This window comes from Oryzias melastigma, linkage group LG8 (assembly GCF_002922805.2).
Source record: "Oryzias melastigma strain HK-1 linkage group LG8, ASM292280v2, whole genome shotgun sequence".
In the NCBI taxonomy this organism is placed as follows: domain Eukaryota; kingdom Metazoa; phylum Chordata; class Actinopteri; order Beloniformes; family Adrianichthyidae; genus Oryzias; species Oryzias melastigma.
The window spans coordinates 12,452,739-12,471,397 of record NC_050519.1 but is presented as its reverse complement, the minus strand read 5'-3'; the positions used below and the strand labels follow the sequence as shown (position 1 = coordinate 12,471,397).

The window sequence follows — 18,659 nt, the reverse complement described above, 5'->3', positions numbered from 1 at the left end:
AAAAAAAGAACAGCAACGACAAAGGGAAAGTTTTTGCTGCCTCCTCCGAAGTCAAACTTAGAGACAGATTAGAAATATGAGGGAGAAAAGAAAAGAAAAAACAACCTTTGGTGAGTTTGTACTTTATTTTAGAAGCGTGTCTTCAGCAGACAAAAAAAGGTTGGAACAATCACTCATCTCCAGGAAAAAAACAAAGTATTCTGTGCTCCGAATGAGTTCAACTTTTGCCTGTAGACTGCATTAAATCCCCTCCATCACAGCAATGTTTGTGTGTTACCGAGATAAAACAGAAAATCCAAAGGAAGTCTTAAAAATATAAAATTCCCACAGCCTGCAACTGGGCTTACACTATCACACATACTGGCTATTTCCTTGGATCTCTCTTACTTCAGTACTCCTGGTTCTGTGCTCCATATGGAGCCAAAATGGCTGCTTGGGTGCTTTAGAGGTCCTTGCATTCCAGGGCTAATGCCGTACAGCTGCTGTGAAATAGTTTCTATTGAAAATGCCCTCTTTGATGGGCCCTGCTGAGGGATTAGGTTCTGATCAACACCACCTTCAGTCAGCTTCCTGCTCCGCCGGAGCACGGTTACGGGCCATTTTGCAACTGCAGGTCCAGTTTCTCAGATAATAAAATAATAAAAACTTTTAAAAATCTGAAATATTTCATTAGAAAAAAAATTTAAAAAAGGAGGTAAATTACAAAAAACTCATGACTGGATCACATCAGAGAATTAGACATAGACAAGCAGAACTCATGTAATTTAAATGAGCTGGACCAGTTTTGTCTTTTAAAAAAGGCAGATGCACGTTTCAAACTCGGGAGATTTATGATAGCTACAAAAGAACGGACTACAAAGTGCTGATCTTTTGAGCTCAACAGTCACATATCCTGAAGTTCTGACTCCAAGAAGGCTGCACAGAATGATGCTGTTAACATCTGTTTGGGGGTTCACGCAGAAGTGGGTCACTGGCATCATGCGCAGCTATTCCCTCGACTCTAGTTTTATGTCTTGACTGTCAGGGTGACTGATCTCGAATACTCGATGTATCAAAACATTCAGAGCTGGAATGATCTGAGGTTTGAGATGCTGGTGAGCTGAAAGGAATACGTAAATACTATGGTTTCTCAGAAATCCAAGTGTAGTCATTTCACTTTTGTGTGCTTTATTTTGAAATTATCATTAAAATAAAAGTCCGGTAAAGACATTTAGGAGGCTTCACCCACAGTTCTTTTGTTGTTTTTCCTAGTAAGTGAAAAATCTTGAAGAATATTTGTGAAACTCTATCTTTACACTCACCTTCTCAACAGTGGCGTTCTTCTCTTGCTGGTGACTTCTCTCAAGGTCACTGCGAATGCGCTCCATGTCGGAGCGGAGCTGGTCCAGCGACGTCTCCTTGTCCAACATGGCTCTTTGTCTTTCTTCTTCATGGAGTGATGCCAGCTCAGTCAGCTGCTGCTTATGGTTGCTGTGGACCTCCTGGAGTTCCTCACGTAGACTTGTCACCTGGGCCTCCAACTCTGAGATTGTCTAAAATATTCAGAACAACAGATACACTGAAATTAGACAAATATTTTTTTTTTAAATGAGAAAGATTTGGACTCAATAAGATGACAAAACAAAGATTTATCAGATCATTTTGACCCTGATTGAATTCTATCGAGTAGTTCAACCAAAATAAAGGTGAAATACTGCCTCTGCTGTTCACCTGTGCTGTTGCATATTCACAAACGTGTTCAAACAGGACTTCAGGCCTCTCTTTCCATCTCTAGTTTCCTTCAGCCTGGGCTCTGCTCGGATAAGCCCTTTAACAGAGCTGCAAGTGCGAGTCAAAATTACATAGAATGAATGCTAATAAGTCCAAGCCCGAGGCTCTAAATCACCAGAAACAGGCTCTCCTGGCACGAGCTCTGAAGCTTTATCTCTTGAGTTTAGGAAATGTCAGGAGGAAAGAGAGATTCTGTCAAAACTGCGCCATGTTTTTACAAGAAGGGACTTCAGCATCTAGCTGCTGCAGTAATCAAATAGTAAAAGTAATGAGGCAGTACTAGAACACAGTAAAGGGATTACAATGATCGCTTCCTAAAAATGGAGACGTTGAGGTTAAAGCTTCATGACATTGCTTTTTATGTGCAGGTGGCTCTAAGATTAGCTTTCCCTCTTCTAACCTGTATTGCATTTATTCCCAAGCTATTGCACACACTCATTATTTCCTGTTTTTTTCCTCATTTTAGCCTCCTGTCCTCTCCCCTGCATCCAAAGTCTGGGTATCCCAGGACAGCAACAACTTAAGGCAACAAGACGGCAAGAGTCTGAAGTTTTCTTTTTTTTTTCTTTTTTTTTTTAGGGGGCACTGGGGAGAATCAAAAGAGACTTCAAAGGACTGTCACAAAAAAGGCAGACACTGTGGCTTTGAATAATACTTCCTACACAGACACACAAGCAGACCTATTGCACTCATGCACATCCACAGTTAAAGGGCTTTACATGGTCTAGTCACATTCAAAGAGAATGTGAGGCTAGAGGAAAAAAAACACACACAAGCATTTCACCATGTTCTGCTCCATCATTTCTCAGAATTAGGAGTTTGACTGTCATGAAAGACAAACAGCTATTAGATGCTACCCCTCAAAGCTCTTATATGTATAATTCTCTGTTTGAAACAAGCTGATTACTCTTCCAAGAAAGCCTTTTTAATAAGTTAGAACGCAATCTGCAAAAATCAAAGATACATCAGAAACTAAAGAAAAGAGCATGTTTTCTTTGGGAGGAAGTGAGCTAAATTACTTCAATGAAGCACATGTTTTGGCACTTTATATGACATGGTTAAAAAAGATTTCGACATTAAAAAAGTTTTTTGAAGCAAAGATGTAGAAAAATAAATTCACTAGACAGTTTAAGAATTACGATGAAAGACGATTGTTGGCTTAAGCTCTAATAAAGATATATCTAAGGCGGGGTATCATTCCCGGGATACCAATACTCTGAAATTGATACTGGTTTCTAAGCATTTTCTTTTTCAAAACTGGTTCTAAGAACTACTTTTCAACAAGATTGCACAACAAATGATTTAAACTTTCAATAATAATAATAAAAAAAAAAAATTGCAGAGTTTTAGCATTTAAAACTTTACTGCATGAAAAACTCCTTGAAAACATTTTTAGAGCAGCTCAATCATAAAAGGTAGACTTTATGATGTCAAAACTCAGTTTTGGTTTTGATTTTTGACTTCTTGGGTGAAAACTAAGACGTACGTCTTTGAGATTATATTAGATCTATCTCAAAAATGTTTAATGAGATGGATAAACATTGAGCATAAACTGTCACTAGAGGTTTTTAAGCTATTCATTGAGATTCTCATGGTAATCCAGAACATTTTTATGTACACAGGTGCTGTTCCATCAGTTTGCTGTTGGAAAAAGTATCAATACTAATTGACGAGCAACAAAGATTGAAGATTTGATTCTCAGAAAAAAATGTATGCTACTTTTGATCAAGTATGGATCTATGAACCAACAGAATATGAGCCCAAATTCACCTTAACATAGACTACAGAAAGGAGACCTGTTATAGTGTTTTAGTTGGGGAGTAGTGTCCCATTACCCATGTCAGCAAGCTTTTATTCAAATTGTTAATGATATTGCAGCTGCAGACTCTACTTAAATTTTAACAATGACCCAACAGAAGCATACGAGTGACTTGTTAGAAGATTCATCTCGCGTGCTGCCTTGGCGAGCCAACATCTTCTGTCTTTGTGACTTCTTTTCGTCCAGAAAGACTTCCATAGGGAAACAGTTTTATTTCTTCTGGCAAAGACTGTTTTTTAAGCATCAAAGCCTATCACAGTCATAGATATTTTGCTGAACAGACTAAGACTCTTTGAAACCTGGAGTTAGCACAGAGAAGTCTTTCATTTTATAAGCCTCTGTATTATAAAACTCAACATAACAAACCCCAAAACACGTGCAATCCTTTCTGTTGGGTGAGGTTGTAGAATAACATTGGCGATATGACTATACATATCGTGTAGGTAATAGAAAAGTGTCTATGGTGCCATTTTTTCTACTATCGTTTATATAGTTTCTAACCTAATTTGATCAATTATTACGCCAAATATATCATTAAATAACCTGAGAGAATTGCATAGGTGTTGTCTCGTCAGTGTGTACACAAAAAAATATATATATATAAGTGAAAATAAAGACGATTAAACAGAAATTCTGAGCAAAAAAACGCTATTTGATTCACACTCACACGGGTTTTATGACATGCTTCATGTTACTTAACATGAGTGCAAAACGACAGACGCGTAAAAGCTTGAAGTTGTTTCCATGGAGTCTAAACAGACAGATGCACCGATCCAGTCAGCCCAAGAAGAAGTACTTTCAGCAAAAGAGGGTACGTCTGTGATTTGGTTGCATTTTGGATTTAAGACGTCCGACGATGAGCAGAAAATAGCAATATGTAAACTCTGCTAGGAGGCTATTTCCGCGCCGATGCTAACACAACAAACTATCACTCAAAGAAAGTCCATGAACATATGAGATTACAAAAAATAAGAGATAAACCAAATTGGGGTGGAACAGTGGGGGTAAGTTATTAAGATCAGGTAGTCTTTCCCATAAGGCAGGCCATATGCGAAAGCATCCTGCTAAAAAGCTACAGATTTCAGAAAGTTTACATATTTTTATTGCTGAACTATTGTGCAAAAATGTGTTTTTCTACTCAGAAACTTAAAACTGTTGTGCACTTTAAGAATGTGTTTCCAATAAAGTATTTTTTTTTACTAGTTCTGTTTAAATACCTTTGATTATTGAAACTAATGTGAAGTCTGCTGTATATCAGCCACAACTTTATAACTTTATCCAGTTATCTGTTACTTAAAATAGTCAGAAAAGTAAGCTATGACAATTTATTTTAGAGAAGAATTGAAAATATATTTTATTGTTGTATTAGGTGATATATCATTATTGTGATATAAAATAATTTATTTTGTGATATACATTTTTTTCCATATTGTCCAGAACTATCATGATAAAATGTATACATATAAATACACAGGGAATATTGCAAAGCAAAAATTCAGCAACTTAGCCCTGAAAAAATATAGTATTGATGTTGCCAGATACATACAGACTAATGTACATACTCAGACTCATCTAAGCAAAGAGAAGGGCTTGCCTCTGTCAGTCAAATCAATGTGCATCTGGTAGAAATCTATAATGTGATGTATGCACATACTAAATAACTCCATGTTTATGGTTTCAAAGGCAGCTTGTTGTAACTTCACACGTCTCTCGGTTCTCTAATGACTTCAGTCATGATCTGCAGGAGCGCAATATAGGGGGAAAAAAACAGCAGGCATACATGAGAATATGTGATGAAAACATAATTTGCATTTATCTTTTGAGCCTCGTTTAAAAAAAAAAAACACTCCATACTGCAAAGCTAAGAAATGTATTTTCTAAGAATAAAATAATAAAAGTTCAACTTGGAGTTTTGATAAGAATACTCTTCCTTGTTGCTATACGGAAACAAAAGTCGCTTTTTTTTTTTTTTAAAGACAACTGACAAGCACCACGACAATCCAGGTAGCTCAGCTTTGACATCGTCTGTCATCACCCTTTTCATTTGGCTCATATTAGGAAGGTTCTTGAGACAGAGAGGCTTTGAAAAATTGACAAGATCATTATTAAGTCCATCATGGTTTAGAAGAAAGCCCTGACAAGGTTCTCGCCATAGCATGTGCTGTTTGAAGTCCAGATGGTGCAAAAGTTCCTTCAGAAAAAAAAAAAATAAAAATGAAGGACTTCAAACATTTTCAGGTTTACAGGCAAGACATTTACAGGTTAGATTATACTAGATAATAAATAAAAACAAATGCACCAAAGAGTAGTTAGGTAAAATCAATTATTTTACTACCAATATCTATTAAAAAAATCTATGAATTATTTACTTTCTAACAGAATAAAGTGTTTGTGTGTACAAAAACTTTAAAATTTTTTATAGGTCATCCCCAAATCCCCTTTGATTCTTCCTGAATCTGAGGGAAACCATAAAGTCCTGAATGTTGCAGTACCTCCACGGACCACTAGAGGCTGGATGCAGAAAGGAGCAAATCTTCATGAATTCCTATGTTAAAGTTAACTTTGCACCTACAATAAACATTTTTTACATTCTGGTTTCTAAATTTGTTTTAGTTTATTGGGTTATATATTATTTATAACAACTTAAGGGATAGATTTTATTTAAATAGCGATTTAACATCATTAGAGCTTCAATTTAGTTAATTTTTAGGCTCATGATAGACCACTAGGTGAACTCAACGGAGCTTCCAGCTTTGCTTCGTCTTGTCTAGTTGCTGTTTTCCCCCAACGTATTTGAGTTGGATGGAGCGAACGTCGTTATTTAGGTGTATTCAAGTCTAAGATCATAACCAAAGTTCAAAAAACAAATCCATAAACAAGCAAAAGCGAGACTTGCACTCAGACAAACGTAAACTGAAAGGTGACAGATGACCAAAGCAGTCAACAACACCATCATCTAACAGAGAAACACATCTGGCTACAGGCAAACATGTTTCAACAGCGACGCAAATCGGGAACTTTGACAGACAACCAGCTGGAAGCTTCTGTTGTTGTGTTGTCCTTTGGTAAAACTGTAAAGAAATTGTTTATTCTTCAAAGCAATGTTTAGATTCCCACTGTCCCCAGTAGACGGCTAATCCCTGGTTTTGGTGAGGGGCCAACAACATACAACAGGCCTTGAACCTAAACGCTTCATTTGAATTCTCATTTAAGTTACAAGCAACAAATAAAAGGGAATTCTATATTAACATATGAATGATGATAGGCACTAAATGATGTATAAGCCCTGAGTACACAACAGATGGGTTTGTATAACCTTTATAATGCGTTGCAGCTACGCCGTGGATGGAGCCAGGGACTCTTTGAGTGGCAGAGAGTTGGGGAAAAGGACAATGTGTCCCTGTGTGAATGTTTCAGCTCTTCCCTCAGGCCGCTGCTCCGACTCATCAGCTCCCCTTCTTCAAACACAAGTCAGGAGCCAGGAATGCTATTTATGTGTCCCACCACATCAAGGGAACAAGTGTCTATTACTCATTGTGTGTGTCAGTATGTGACTGGCATTAGTTTGCCAAAGTTCCAGCTGCAACTGTCCTTCCTCTGTTACGAGGAAACGGAAAAATAGAAGAGGAAAAAAAGACATGTTCTGGTCTTTCACAACATCGTCTGCTAAGAAAACAGGCTGTTTGGTTGTGTGTTCCTGAAATGCCAGTCGGTATTATTGTCACATGGTGGCTGAGCGTGCATCAACAGAGATTTCTTTCATTTTTTTGTCTTTTGTTTCCATTTTCAAAAACTTCACAGAATTTTCTTTAAGGCTGCATGCCAAACAAATAAAAAAGGAAGGTGACTTACGGAATGAAGCGTTGCTTTCATGAACAATCTTTGAAAGTTTTAAAAATAAATGACTTGACCTCATCTTTTTTTTTCTTAATGTCCCAAGATGAGTTAAATCAATTCACATCACATACAAGACAAAAAAAAGTATGATGAATCATTTCAAGGCTTGAAGAAGCAGTGATTTGTGCCCCCCCATTAGAGCGAGATCACTGCTTTGAATGTAGCAGGAACAAACAGAACATGAGAACACTAAAATAGATGTTCACATAAAGACAGACTACATTATAGAAGAAGCGAAACACTGGGGTTACTTTAGAAATGACAACAAATATGGAAGTTTTCCTGAAGGCCCTCCTTTAAATCAGAGTTTTAAATGTTCTATTGTAAGAGTGTGAAATTCAAATAAGAGAAATGCAAACTTACAGTAAAACTTTGCATTTTCCTGAATCTGTTGGAAACGATGCAGCAACCATGTTTAGGAAATCTTTGTGGGCAACATACGGAGCAACTTTATCATTAAAGATATTGAAAGAAAAATTCTTCATTTTTGGGTAAACTTTTAAAGAAAAATTGAAGAATTTAATTATTTAACTTTTGTCATAAAAATATTTTATTTCCAAATAAAACAATTAAGTAATTGAAAAGAGCATTTTTCTGCATAATCTGTGATCTTGTTATAAGAGAGAAGATATTCGGTCTTTCGCAAAAAACCTAAAAATCAAACATCTACTTTAATCCCTGTCTCCAGCTTATAGCCGAAAAACAAAATTCTGCATGCTGACAATTTTCATTTCATCAAGAACCCTGAAGAATCTAATACACATTCCCAGTTGGGGGCTGGTTTCTCAAATAGCTTCCCACTGAGTTCCAATCTATCCCAGTCTGGGGAGAGGGAAAGGCTGGGTAGAAGGGTTTAAAATGAAGACCTGCTGCTTTGCCTAAATAGTCAGAGAACGGTCTGCCAGTGTTGGGGACATCCATTAATTCAGCCTCTAAACGTCAAACGGAGAAAAATGCTGTAACGAGGGAATGACCGGCACTTTCTGGAGAGGGGTAGTTACCTGTGGTGAGAGCACAATGGAAGGAAAAAGTAGACTTCGGCAGGAGTACGAGGCGCTTAAATGGATGAGCCAAACTATACAGCGGAAAATAAAAGAAATTCAAATGCGATGGGAAAGCCTGGCACTTAACAGAACTGATATCTTCCGCTTCATGTGGACCCCTACAGTTTTGAATTTTAGGTCTGCAAACTTCTATTGAAGAGTCGTGCTGTGATAACGAGTTATTTAAAAAGAAATTACAATGAACTTCAAAGCAAGGACTATTTTTTTCTTCCATTTTTACTATTGAGACTTCATTTACTTTCCTAATATTCCATCATGTTTTAATTGTGCTAAAATAGCTGCATTTGGAATTTTCTCAATATTGTATTGATGCACAGCAGTTTCCCAATGTTTCGGCGTCCAGCGGAAGAAAGTGTCTGGACCCGCTGTGCTTTTGAAACCCCAGGACATCAACAATCAGAATGAAAGATGGTTGTCCACAGCAGAGCGGCGGGTCACTGTGTGAGTGTGTATGGGAAACAGTGGAGACCCCCTACCTGGGCATCGCGCTTCCTCCATTCCTGCGAGTGCTGTTGGTGTTGTTGCAGGGCGGCCCTGGCCTGCCTTTCCACGCCGCTCACCTCCCGCTGGTGCTCCTGGACCATGGTGTCCTTTTCCGCTTTGTGCTGTTGTTGTAGCCGCGTTCTCTCTTGCTCGTGCTGCGAGCGCTGCTCAGCCATCTGATTGGACAAGCAGGCAAACAGAGACTTCATCAGCCAACACACACCCAGTACAACCCCGTCGTCATGACAACGTGTCCATCCATCCATCCTTTCCCCATCCCGCTTCTTCCACGTCTTTCTTCCAAACCTGAACTCCGACGCACTCGGATAGTTTGGCACCACCGGTCGCAAAAAAAGTTTCTCCGATTCTTCGAGTCGTCAGAAGACAACGCGATGTGTTTACATCTGGCTTCCTCCCCACCCTCCCATCCCTCCTGTTAATTGTACAGACTGGTCCTTAGTGTCCTACTCTTTAGACCCGCCCCCCCTTGCCCTTTTCTGAGACTGGCAAATAAATGAGCAGCTAGCTTGTGCAATGCAAGAAGCTGATAGGGGTTAGCCATCTGGCTGCAGTAACTACCCGATGCCCCATGCTATGCGCTTGACAGCTTGTGAAAATCGGCTTAGGAAAGAATATGACGACTATTATAAACCCAAACTGAAAAAAAACAAGCTGGAGGGGGAGGCAGGGGATGTATTTTGAGAAGATGTTAAGACTGTTTTTGCTTGTAATTTATGTCTACTGATTAGTTTTACCCCAACTGTCTGAAATAATGTTTTTATTTGTAAAGCGAACTCTTGAATGGTGATGTCTGTATTTAAGACTTTCGGAATTTAGAGGCGCTTGATTACAGTCAGACATGAGTGCTGAAGCCGTATCGTCACTTCTGTAAACACAATACAATAAATGTCAAACTTTTAATGGACCAGAAGATCCAATCATCCTGTCAGAGCCAACAAATTCAAGTTCGGCAGGGAGTGGGGTCACCTGCTGAGAGGTGAGTCTTTCCGGTAAAGCCTCCCCACCCAGTCGTCCCGAGCCTTTTTCAGGCTATGTTTCGTTCCCAGTCCCCCATGGCGGGGGGACAAGTGACCCCCACACCATCCAGCCATGCGGGCCCAGCCGGAGCCTTGAAAGGACAGCAGGGGCCTGGGGCCCGTTTGCCTTCCTGCTTTGAAGCTAATCCTTGCGCATTGTGCATGACAGCACCCAAAATGGCCAGCTAGAACAGTGGAGATCCGACAGGCTCTCTGCACGCCGCTCGCGCAACTATGTTTAAATGTTAAGTTCTTTTCAGAGCAGGTGATGAATGAGGGTCTACCTACAGGACGCAGAGTTTAGTTCCCAAGAACCGAGACGGAGGCTACAATGGACATTTTACTTAAGGAGCCAAGAATTTACTCTTTGGGTTTTGGTGGAGCTCCACTAATTGTTGTTCAGAGGAGTGGAAAGATGAATGGATGGAGAAAAATGTATTTTGGAGGCGTTGCTTGTTTTGACGGACTTAAGAAGGGATGAAACTGAGCAAGCAAAATAAAGGAAAGATTCTCCACATACCGCCGATGGTAAAATGATCATGACATCTTTAAAAGAGCTTTATTTAACAAGAACAAAAGTCATAGAAGACTTTCTTCAACAACTACTTTCCTGTATGGTCAGAAAAACCAGAGAAAGGAAATTCTAGCTTATGGTTTAGGTTCTAAGACCATCTAAAGGTTATTTGGAAAGAGAAGGTTGTTAGGAAAAAAAGTCTCAGAATATCTAAAAGAAGGTTTTCTTCAAAGTCTAGACGGGACATTAAACTCGCAAACATGTGGACGTTTCTGCCACTGTGTGTGTGTGTTTTTTTTAAGGAACATACTTGGGGATGCTAAGGGAGTCGACGCACAGCTTGGTGCCACAGACGGCGTGGACTGTGTGTTACTGCACAGCAAGAATCCTGTCAGTTTGGGCTGACATGGTTGTGTGACTGCATGCATGTATTGAAGGAGGACAGTGAGTAATGGGCTTCTTTTAACCACAGGGGGGATATCTGAAATGTTTGGGACAAAGGAGGAGGGAAGAAGCGCAAAGAAGAGCAGAGCTGTTTGGTCTCAGCAGGGGTGGGTTGGGGGGGCTGCTGCATGAAAACAAGGATGAGATGAGAAAACAAAACATACATCTACGTCTTTGTTGTAGAGTTTGAGCTGCAAATGGACAGAGACTGGCAGAGGGTATGAGCAAAAGCAAACCTTTGTTGATGTGTAAACTTACTAGATAAACTAAACACCTTCATCATTCTTTGTCATAGTCAAGCGGTTAGATTAGGCTTTCTTTTAACTGTCAAATATATGACTTCAAAAACTTCTTTATCTATGTCTCTTCAATGTCTAGTGGTAGAATCCATTTTGTTTGAAGAACTTAAAGAATAGGTAAAGCTTTTGCGACATAAACCTACTTTTGTGACCACCTGAGTGAACTACATCGACTCATGCAATGTAGGGACACCCAACGGTCTACTAAACGCACACTGTTTGAACACAACCTTAAAGTTCAAATATCTGAACTTTGGTGAAGAATTTGCATTGCGTCAACCAATCATGGATTCCACTCTGGCCCGTGATGCACTGATGATGTGATCAAAACCAGCATGAAGGAGAATCGGATCGTTCTTTTCCTGAACCAGAAGAACGGTTAGTTCTTCATGCCTCCGTTTGGTGCAGTGCAATTCACGTGTTGTCCCTCTTTCCAACTCCCCTCTGGGGAAGCGAGAAAGATTCCAGATTCCAGGTGCTCCTATCCTTAGCAGTGGACCTCGCCTCAGGCTCGTCTCACAACCCCAACTGTCCCAGCTCCATCTGGATGAAGCCCATCTGCTATTCAAACATGTAGCTATAGAGTTAGATAAGCTAATTCTTCTTTTAACAGTCCGGGTACATCGCCAGTCCGTCCTGGGAGAGGATCGCTCCTTCATGTGGACATCCCTAAAGATTCCGAATTTTTTTGTCACAGAATCAAAGTTGTTTAGTAGTTTCTAAAGGCAGGGATGCCCAGTTTAGTTTAGCAATCAGCTATTGTTTATATTTTATGACTGATTTTATGTTTTTGGACAATTCCCGGGGTAAAGCCCGTTGAGAAAACTGGATTGTAATATTGGGATATTTAAATAAAATTGAATATAATTGAACTTTAAAATATCTGTATTATTTGTATCGAGCCAGTAATAAAAAGGTCCTTTCAATCTTATTTTTCTTTCCTCAGACTAATATAGAACACCAAGTCATCAAATTGTGTCACAGAGAGATTGTAGAGCTCTTCAAAATAAATAAGCCTGATTTGTCGCTATCATCAATATCTTCCATAATGTAGCGATAAGGCTAAAATCTTCTGATTGATCCGTCTCAGTAATGTTGCTTCTCAAACATCCATCAGGAACATCCAGTTTATGAAGACATGTTTGGACAAGTGTCAAGGAAGACATTTGATGGGCATTAAAAGATAGGCGGTGGACATGTGAGTTGACACACAAACGGCATTCTGTGAGAATTCATAGAATGAGCTTCTGTATAATTAACGACAAAACATACTCTGTCATGTTTACCATTCACAGTAAAACCATACCGTTTCAAGTTTAGTGACTGATGCCATGAGACACATTTACAAGCACACAAACCGTTCTGTGTCGTAGAATGTAACAAATGCGATCAAAGCGGGAAAATAAATATTTATGGAGTCAATCAAAATTGGACACAGAACTAATGGGAATTTTTGAATGGGCTCTAAGTCACTCTTTTGGAAACACAATTTTGCAGAATTAGGATATTAAACCCACTACAAAGACATTTTTGTGTATTTTTTGTATCCTGCATCTTTTATCCACAATTGTTTAGTTGTTGTGTATTCCAACACAACCTATAACATTTTATATTGATCAGTGTGCAACTATTTGTGTCACACTGAGGGATGCTTTTATTTTTTATGTCTTGCACATAGACAAACTTATTATCATTTGTAAAAAAAACCTTCAAAAATATGTTTAATTCACTTCTTAAAGTAATGTATTCTCAACGACTTATAAGTTGAATGCCTACGCGCTTGTAGATGCATATTTTCACTTTCTTTTTATCCACTTTTAACAGAAAATGTCACGCTCTCTTACATCAAGGCCATCATGGAGACAGATCAGTCGGAAATGTGTGTTTTCATCTTTAAGATAAAAGTCTTCTTGATGGACTGCTAACCCTGTGTGGTTGTTTTTTAACTGTCAAATGCACCCTTCTCACAGAAAAGCAAATGATAATCGTCACTTGAAAATTTCTTTGCGAGCCTTTGATAGTTTTGACGTTTTCTACGTGGATCCTTTGTGATCCTCAAGAACAAAACAGTACGTGGGGCAGATGTGACCGTCTGACATAAACTCAACACATTTAATAAATGTAACACGGTCTGATATTTTTCTATTTATATACAAGTTTTTCCTCAAACACAACATGTATATAAAAGCTACAAATCAACAAGAGACAAGTTCCTCTGGTGCCTGGAAATGCAGATGGACCCATACTCTCCATTTGCATCAATCTGCAGCAAATTACACGCAATGTAAATTCAGAGTGGTTTGATAATCAGTGTATGCATGCTTATTAACACACAGGTTGAGTGCCAGTTTGGTGCCTGGAAAGCAATCATGCTGTGGATACAGATGGGAAATAGAGATGTTACAGCAGTTAGTGCTGCTACCTTCCCAGGCTTCTGTTGTGCCACATGGTCACAGTCTGCATGCGGATGCGGAGATGTGAGAGCAATGTTTATTTTGTTTTGACAGCATAGTTTAGCAAAAAAATATGTTTTACAATGTTGCTGATGTAATGTTATTGTCAGGTTTTGTCATTCCATACAGGTTTTTATTACAATTAATGTTTGCAATAGCAGCTCTAGCTGTCAGATGCATTTTAATTTTTCATTGCGACAGTTTTTTTTTTAATTTGAGTCAAAAATTCAATCATACTCAAGCCACTAACAAATTTTTTTCTTTACTTCTATATTTTTTTCTTCAGAAACACCAATTTATGTGCCTATTTTCAATTCAATCACCCCATATCGGTGAAATTGCTGTCAGTGTGTGTTGTGAAAACGCTTTCCTGACTCTTTATTGAAGAGAAGCAACAGATCAAATGATAAGCGACTTCATCTAAACCATGTCCTTTATCCTGAGATATGAATCAGGGGAAACAAATGGAAAAAAAAAAACTAACGGACCGGTTTTATTTGATAATAAAACAAAGGCAAGTGTAAAGATGACGCCACAAAGAGAAAAATAGGGAATTAAGATAGGAGAAAGAGAAAGTTTCAGACCTGCTGCTCATATTTCTCTCTGAGGGCGTCGAGTTGTTGAGAAAACTCTTTGGCCTGGTTCTCTCTCAACGACTTGGAACGAACCAGGTCTTCTTCCACCGTCTTCATCTGGATGCACAACACAAAAAGAGCTTTAGCTGAGGGGTTTTTTTTTTTTACTATTCATTTTTTTTACTGATAAAACTACACCTCACTTACAAAATAGATGGCTTTGTATACATCTATTCACATTAATGTAAAATATCCTAACCGAAGTAATTCACATTCATGTAATCGTTACGATATGTTTACACCTTCCTCTGCATTGCACATTCAAGTGGTCACTTTCAATGAAAAGTCCATGTAAACGCTCATAAACGCCATTTTCGGCTTCCATGCGTGTTTGCATAGACTTGTTATTGGAATTGGCCGATTGAAGGTAGCTTTAGACTTAATGTGCAACAAAAACAAGTTGATGTGCAAAACTGTTTAAATAAAATATACATAGTTAAAAAAAAGATAAATTCCGACATTACAAATATCATAAAAGTAAAAAATATTTGAAAGTATTTTCTTGGATTATTGAAGTTACATTATTTAAACATTTTAATATTTCTGATTAAAACATGATGATGAAGTGGACAGAAAATTCCAAGAAAAAAAAATAGGTCAGACTCATGGATTTTTTTTGTTAAATTGAAATGTTTCTCATCTGTTTTTATAAATGCATACTGCATACTAAAGTCTCATTCTAGTGATCCATAAAACTCAGGTTTGACACTAAATAGTATGTTTGCTATAAACAAAAATGGTCATATTCTTCCAAATAACGTCTAAATGTAGACAGTATTTATAATAAAAAAGACAGAGGAATGGAGTTTTACAGATAATCCATTTAGGTATTACACCATCTGTGGATTGAAAGAGGGAGCGGATGATGAGCGAACTGATGGTAGGATGAGAAAAGAGGGTGAAAACTTCTTTTGAAGTACTTTCTACAACATTAAAGCCTTAGAAGGAGGATGTGATGCAGCAAAGCACGAGCGGGGTGGGGAGGAGAAGCGGAGGAAAAGGCAAAGAGGGAGAGAAGATGACAGGGATGCAGAAGAGACTGCTCCACTCTCCCATGGCTTTGATGTGGGCTGAGGATAAAGTCAGATTGGAGATTGGGATGCCAGGGGCTCCAAAGAAAAAGCAGGAGCAAGCAAGAAGATGGAAGGATGAGTTGCGGAAAAGAGACTAAATAAGGACAAAATTAGCTGCATTGGAGAAGAAAGAAAAACCAATTCTGCCAGCGCAAATAGTTTTGAATATTCACAATAGACTGTTATAACAGGATTCTATACATTTATCCAAAAATACTTACAAGGTTATACTTTTTAAGTAGATGGGTCTAGATGTTCTTTACAGTGCAACATTACTCGGATGTCAAAGAACATCCGATTCCATAGAGCTCCAATGTATGCAGCATAATTCATTCAGTTCTTTGTGAATATAAAAACCATTTATAATTCATTCTAGGGAAACAACGTTGTTTTTTTTACGCATAAATGTCCCTGACTCCCACACAAACTCACTTTCTCACACACTACATGCCCTAAACACTATGATAAAGTGATTTTTCTTTTTTTTATATAGAAGGCTAAAGCTAGCTAATCTCTAACTACAGCCCTTACAGGCCTTAAGGACCACACATTGTGCAGCCTTGTCAATAAAAGGGCACGGAGCATAGCTAAACTTGCTCAGCAGAAAGTGCCCATAGCCAAACAGAGTTATAAGACTCGACTGCGAAATGTAAAGTCGAGCATATAATGATCAAAACTACCAGCAAACGGCAGCCCACGCAGTGTGGAGGGCCAATTGTCAGACAGGGTCCATGTACCAATTAGTTTAACAGCTTCTTGAGCGTGACCCGTTCTCCACTAGAACCTGAGCAGCCCACGACACACCCACTTGCAAAGAGTCGGGTCAAAATGTGATGGGGTAGGAGATTGTTTCACTGGCTTAATGAGCATTATTATACATTTTGTGATTTATTTGGACAGGCTGAATGACTGAATGGCTGGAGGGCGATAATTCTTGGCTTCTTCACATGGACTTTGCAGCACAAGAGCAGCTTAAAGGTTTAAATAGTTAAAAGTTGCAGGAAAAAAATCAGTTTTTAAAGGCTAACATTGGCTAAGAGGCACATTGCATATGGCTAATGTGCAAAAACAATCCCTGAAAAAGAGAAAAACAAATGCTTGGTTCTATACATCATTTGTGGAGGTTTTTTGTGCATCAAACCTGGAGTTTCATCTCAGCGTAGACCTTCTCAGAGCTGAGCTCCACCTGTTTCTTGAACTGCTCCATTGCTCTATCTGCCTGCTGGATCTGCTGCCTCTGGCTTTCTCTTGCTCTGTCCAGCTGGCTCTCCATCTCCCTTCAAAACAAAGCGCAGGCATGGAATGTTTTTAGTGTAAAGTAGCCATAGAAGCACAAACTGTAGACAATTGTAGGTAAAGATTATTGAGATAAAAAAAAGTTAACCTTGATGATTAAGCTTCTTGAAACGTATTTCTGCACATGTATGATGTGGTCTACTCAACTATAGAGCTTTATTTGTTCCTCTATAACTTTTGTGTTTTTGGTCACTGGAGCTACTTTTTCGAGAAAAAGTAAGAAAAATTTACACAAGTTACTGGGGTACTAATTCATTGCCCAAACTGTATACTTTTATTTGTTTATGTGCCGCGCTGGAATGATGCCGCTACCAAATGTCAGGTCATAAAGATGCGGGTGGAGAAGATTGACATGCAGACTGAACTGTCAGACACAACTTCAGATACAGCACAACTGAGCAGCTGTCAAGCTCAACACATGTGGGCTGGCTGAAGGACAGGAGTGCGGCGGGGTGGCAGGATGGAGGCTGGAGAGCGTGACAAAGGTAGAGATGGAGGAGGTGTGGAGAGATTTGATTTCTGTAGATCACTTCCAAATTTCCATCAACAATTGTTGGCTCTTGAGGGGTGGGGGTGGTCTGGGACAGCAGCCATGGTGCATCCACAACTAATCAGTTTGCCACAAGGCTGGTATGCTCACATTAAAGCCTATGGGCCATTTTAAACCATCAATTAAACTCAATTTATGCCTCAAATGTAACCTTTTTGCTGTGGGCTGTCAGGTCACCTCTCTGTAAATCTGCAGTACATGTTTACAAGTGACTCATCAATTGGAATTCACTTTAAATAATGACTGAATTGCAGAGCTGACAAATAAAGTAGGAATATTTTAAAAATAAAATTCCATCCCTAAATGCCTTCTGTGTGAACAGCTCCATGTTAACACACTTTCCTGCTTGGACATTTTATTTGAAATCCCAAATATGAATTGGGCGTAGGGGGTAGTAAAGCCAAATAAAAGGTAAAAAAAAATTATAAATTGCACCACAGAGGGTGGGGCAGGACAAAAGCACAGCACACTGCCAAGGATGTCCTTGGCATCCAGTTGTCTGCATGTATTTACCTGCAGGGAGTCTTTGCATTTTCCTGCAAACACTAATTCACATAACTTGTAGTTCAAAGTGAATCATCCTTTCCCACCATGCAAGTGACAGCTTGTAGAATTCAGATTCATTGGATGTGACAAATACAAACATACAGAAAAAAGAACATTGAGATTAGAAACAGAAAACAACACAAAAAAAATCTACAAACAAAAGCAAAGGATTGAAAAAAGGAATGTTCTTTCTTTGCTCTTTAAAGGCCTCCTTGTAATTTTGGTTTCTCTCATGTTGGACATCAAACGACAAAAGAAGCTGTTTTTATTCTCCCCCAATTCTGTGTTCTCTGTAATTATTAATCAATTATGTGCAACTGCATCCGGGAGTCAGAAAGACACAAAAGGATACTTTGAGAAAATGGGATGGAAAAGGAAAGCGGAGAGGAAAAGTTTTGAGAGTATTTCCAAAACACAGCAACAGAAGAAAACCAACTAGACACAAAAAGCCTGTTTTTGTGTTTGTTAATGAGCAATGGTTCCAAACTCTCCCTGTGAGTGGCAACTTCACTTAGGGACAAAAGTAAGTCCTAGCTGGAGATGAGCTGATTAGCTGAGCTTGTATCTGGGAGCCGGGAACTATGTGGCAAGCTAAATCTGCTAATATTTTGCTATACAAGTTGAGTAAAGCAGGTGAGCACATGGCACGAGGAATAACCGAGAATGTGTGTGGTCACTTGAGGGGCAGACACCATGTCACCATCAATAACAGTGATGACGGTGAGATGAGAAGATTCAGGGAGGCCTGGCGTGAAGGAACAGAAGAGGGAAAGGCAGAA

At 38.9% G+C, this 18,659-nt stretch overlaps 1 protein-coding gene across 4 annotated transcripts in view; it reads right to left on the bottom strand.

Annotated features, from left to right (window-relative positions):
• Positions 1–18,659, bottom strand: part of cep112 (centrosomal protein 112) — an 89,228-nt gene that overhangs the window by 32,228 nt on the left and 38,341 nt on the right. For all 4 annotated transcript variants that reach the window (XM_024272716.2, XM_036213270.1, XM_024272715.2 and 1 more), the window contains 4 exons: positions 16,630–16,765; positions 14,365–14,472; positions 9,027–9,209; positions 1,302–1,532 (listed from right to left, as the gene is read on the bottom strand). In XM_024272716.2, coding sequence (XP_024128484.1) covers positions 1,302–1,532; positions 9,027–9,209; positions 14,365–14,472; positions 16,630–16,765 — 658 coding nt within the window. The remainder of the gene's footprint in view (positions 1–1,301; positions 1,533–9,026; positions 9,210–14,364; positions 14,473–16,629; positions 16,766–18,659) is intronic.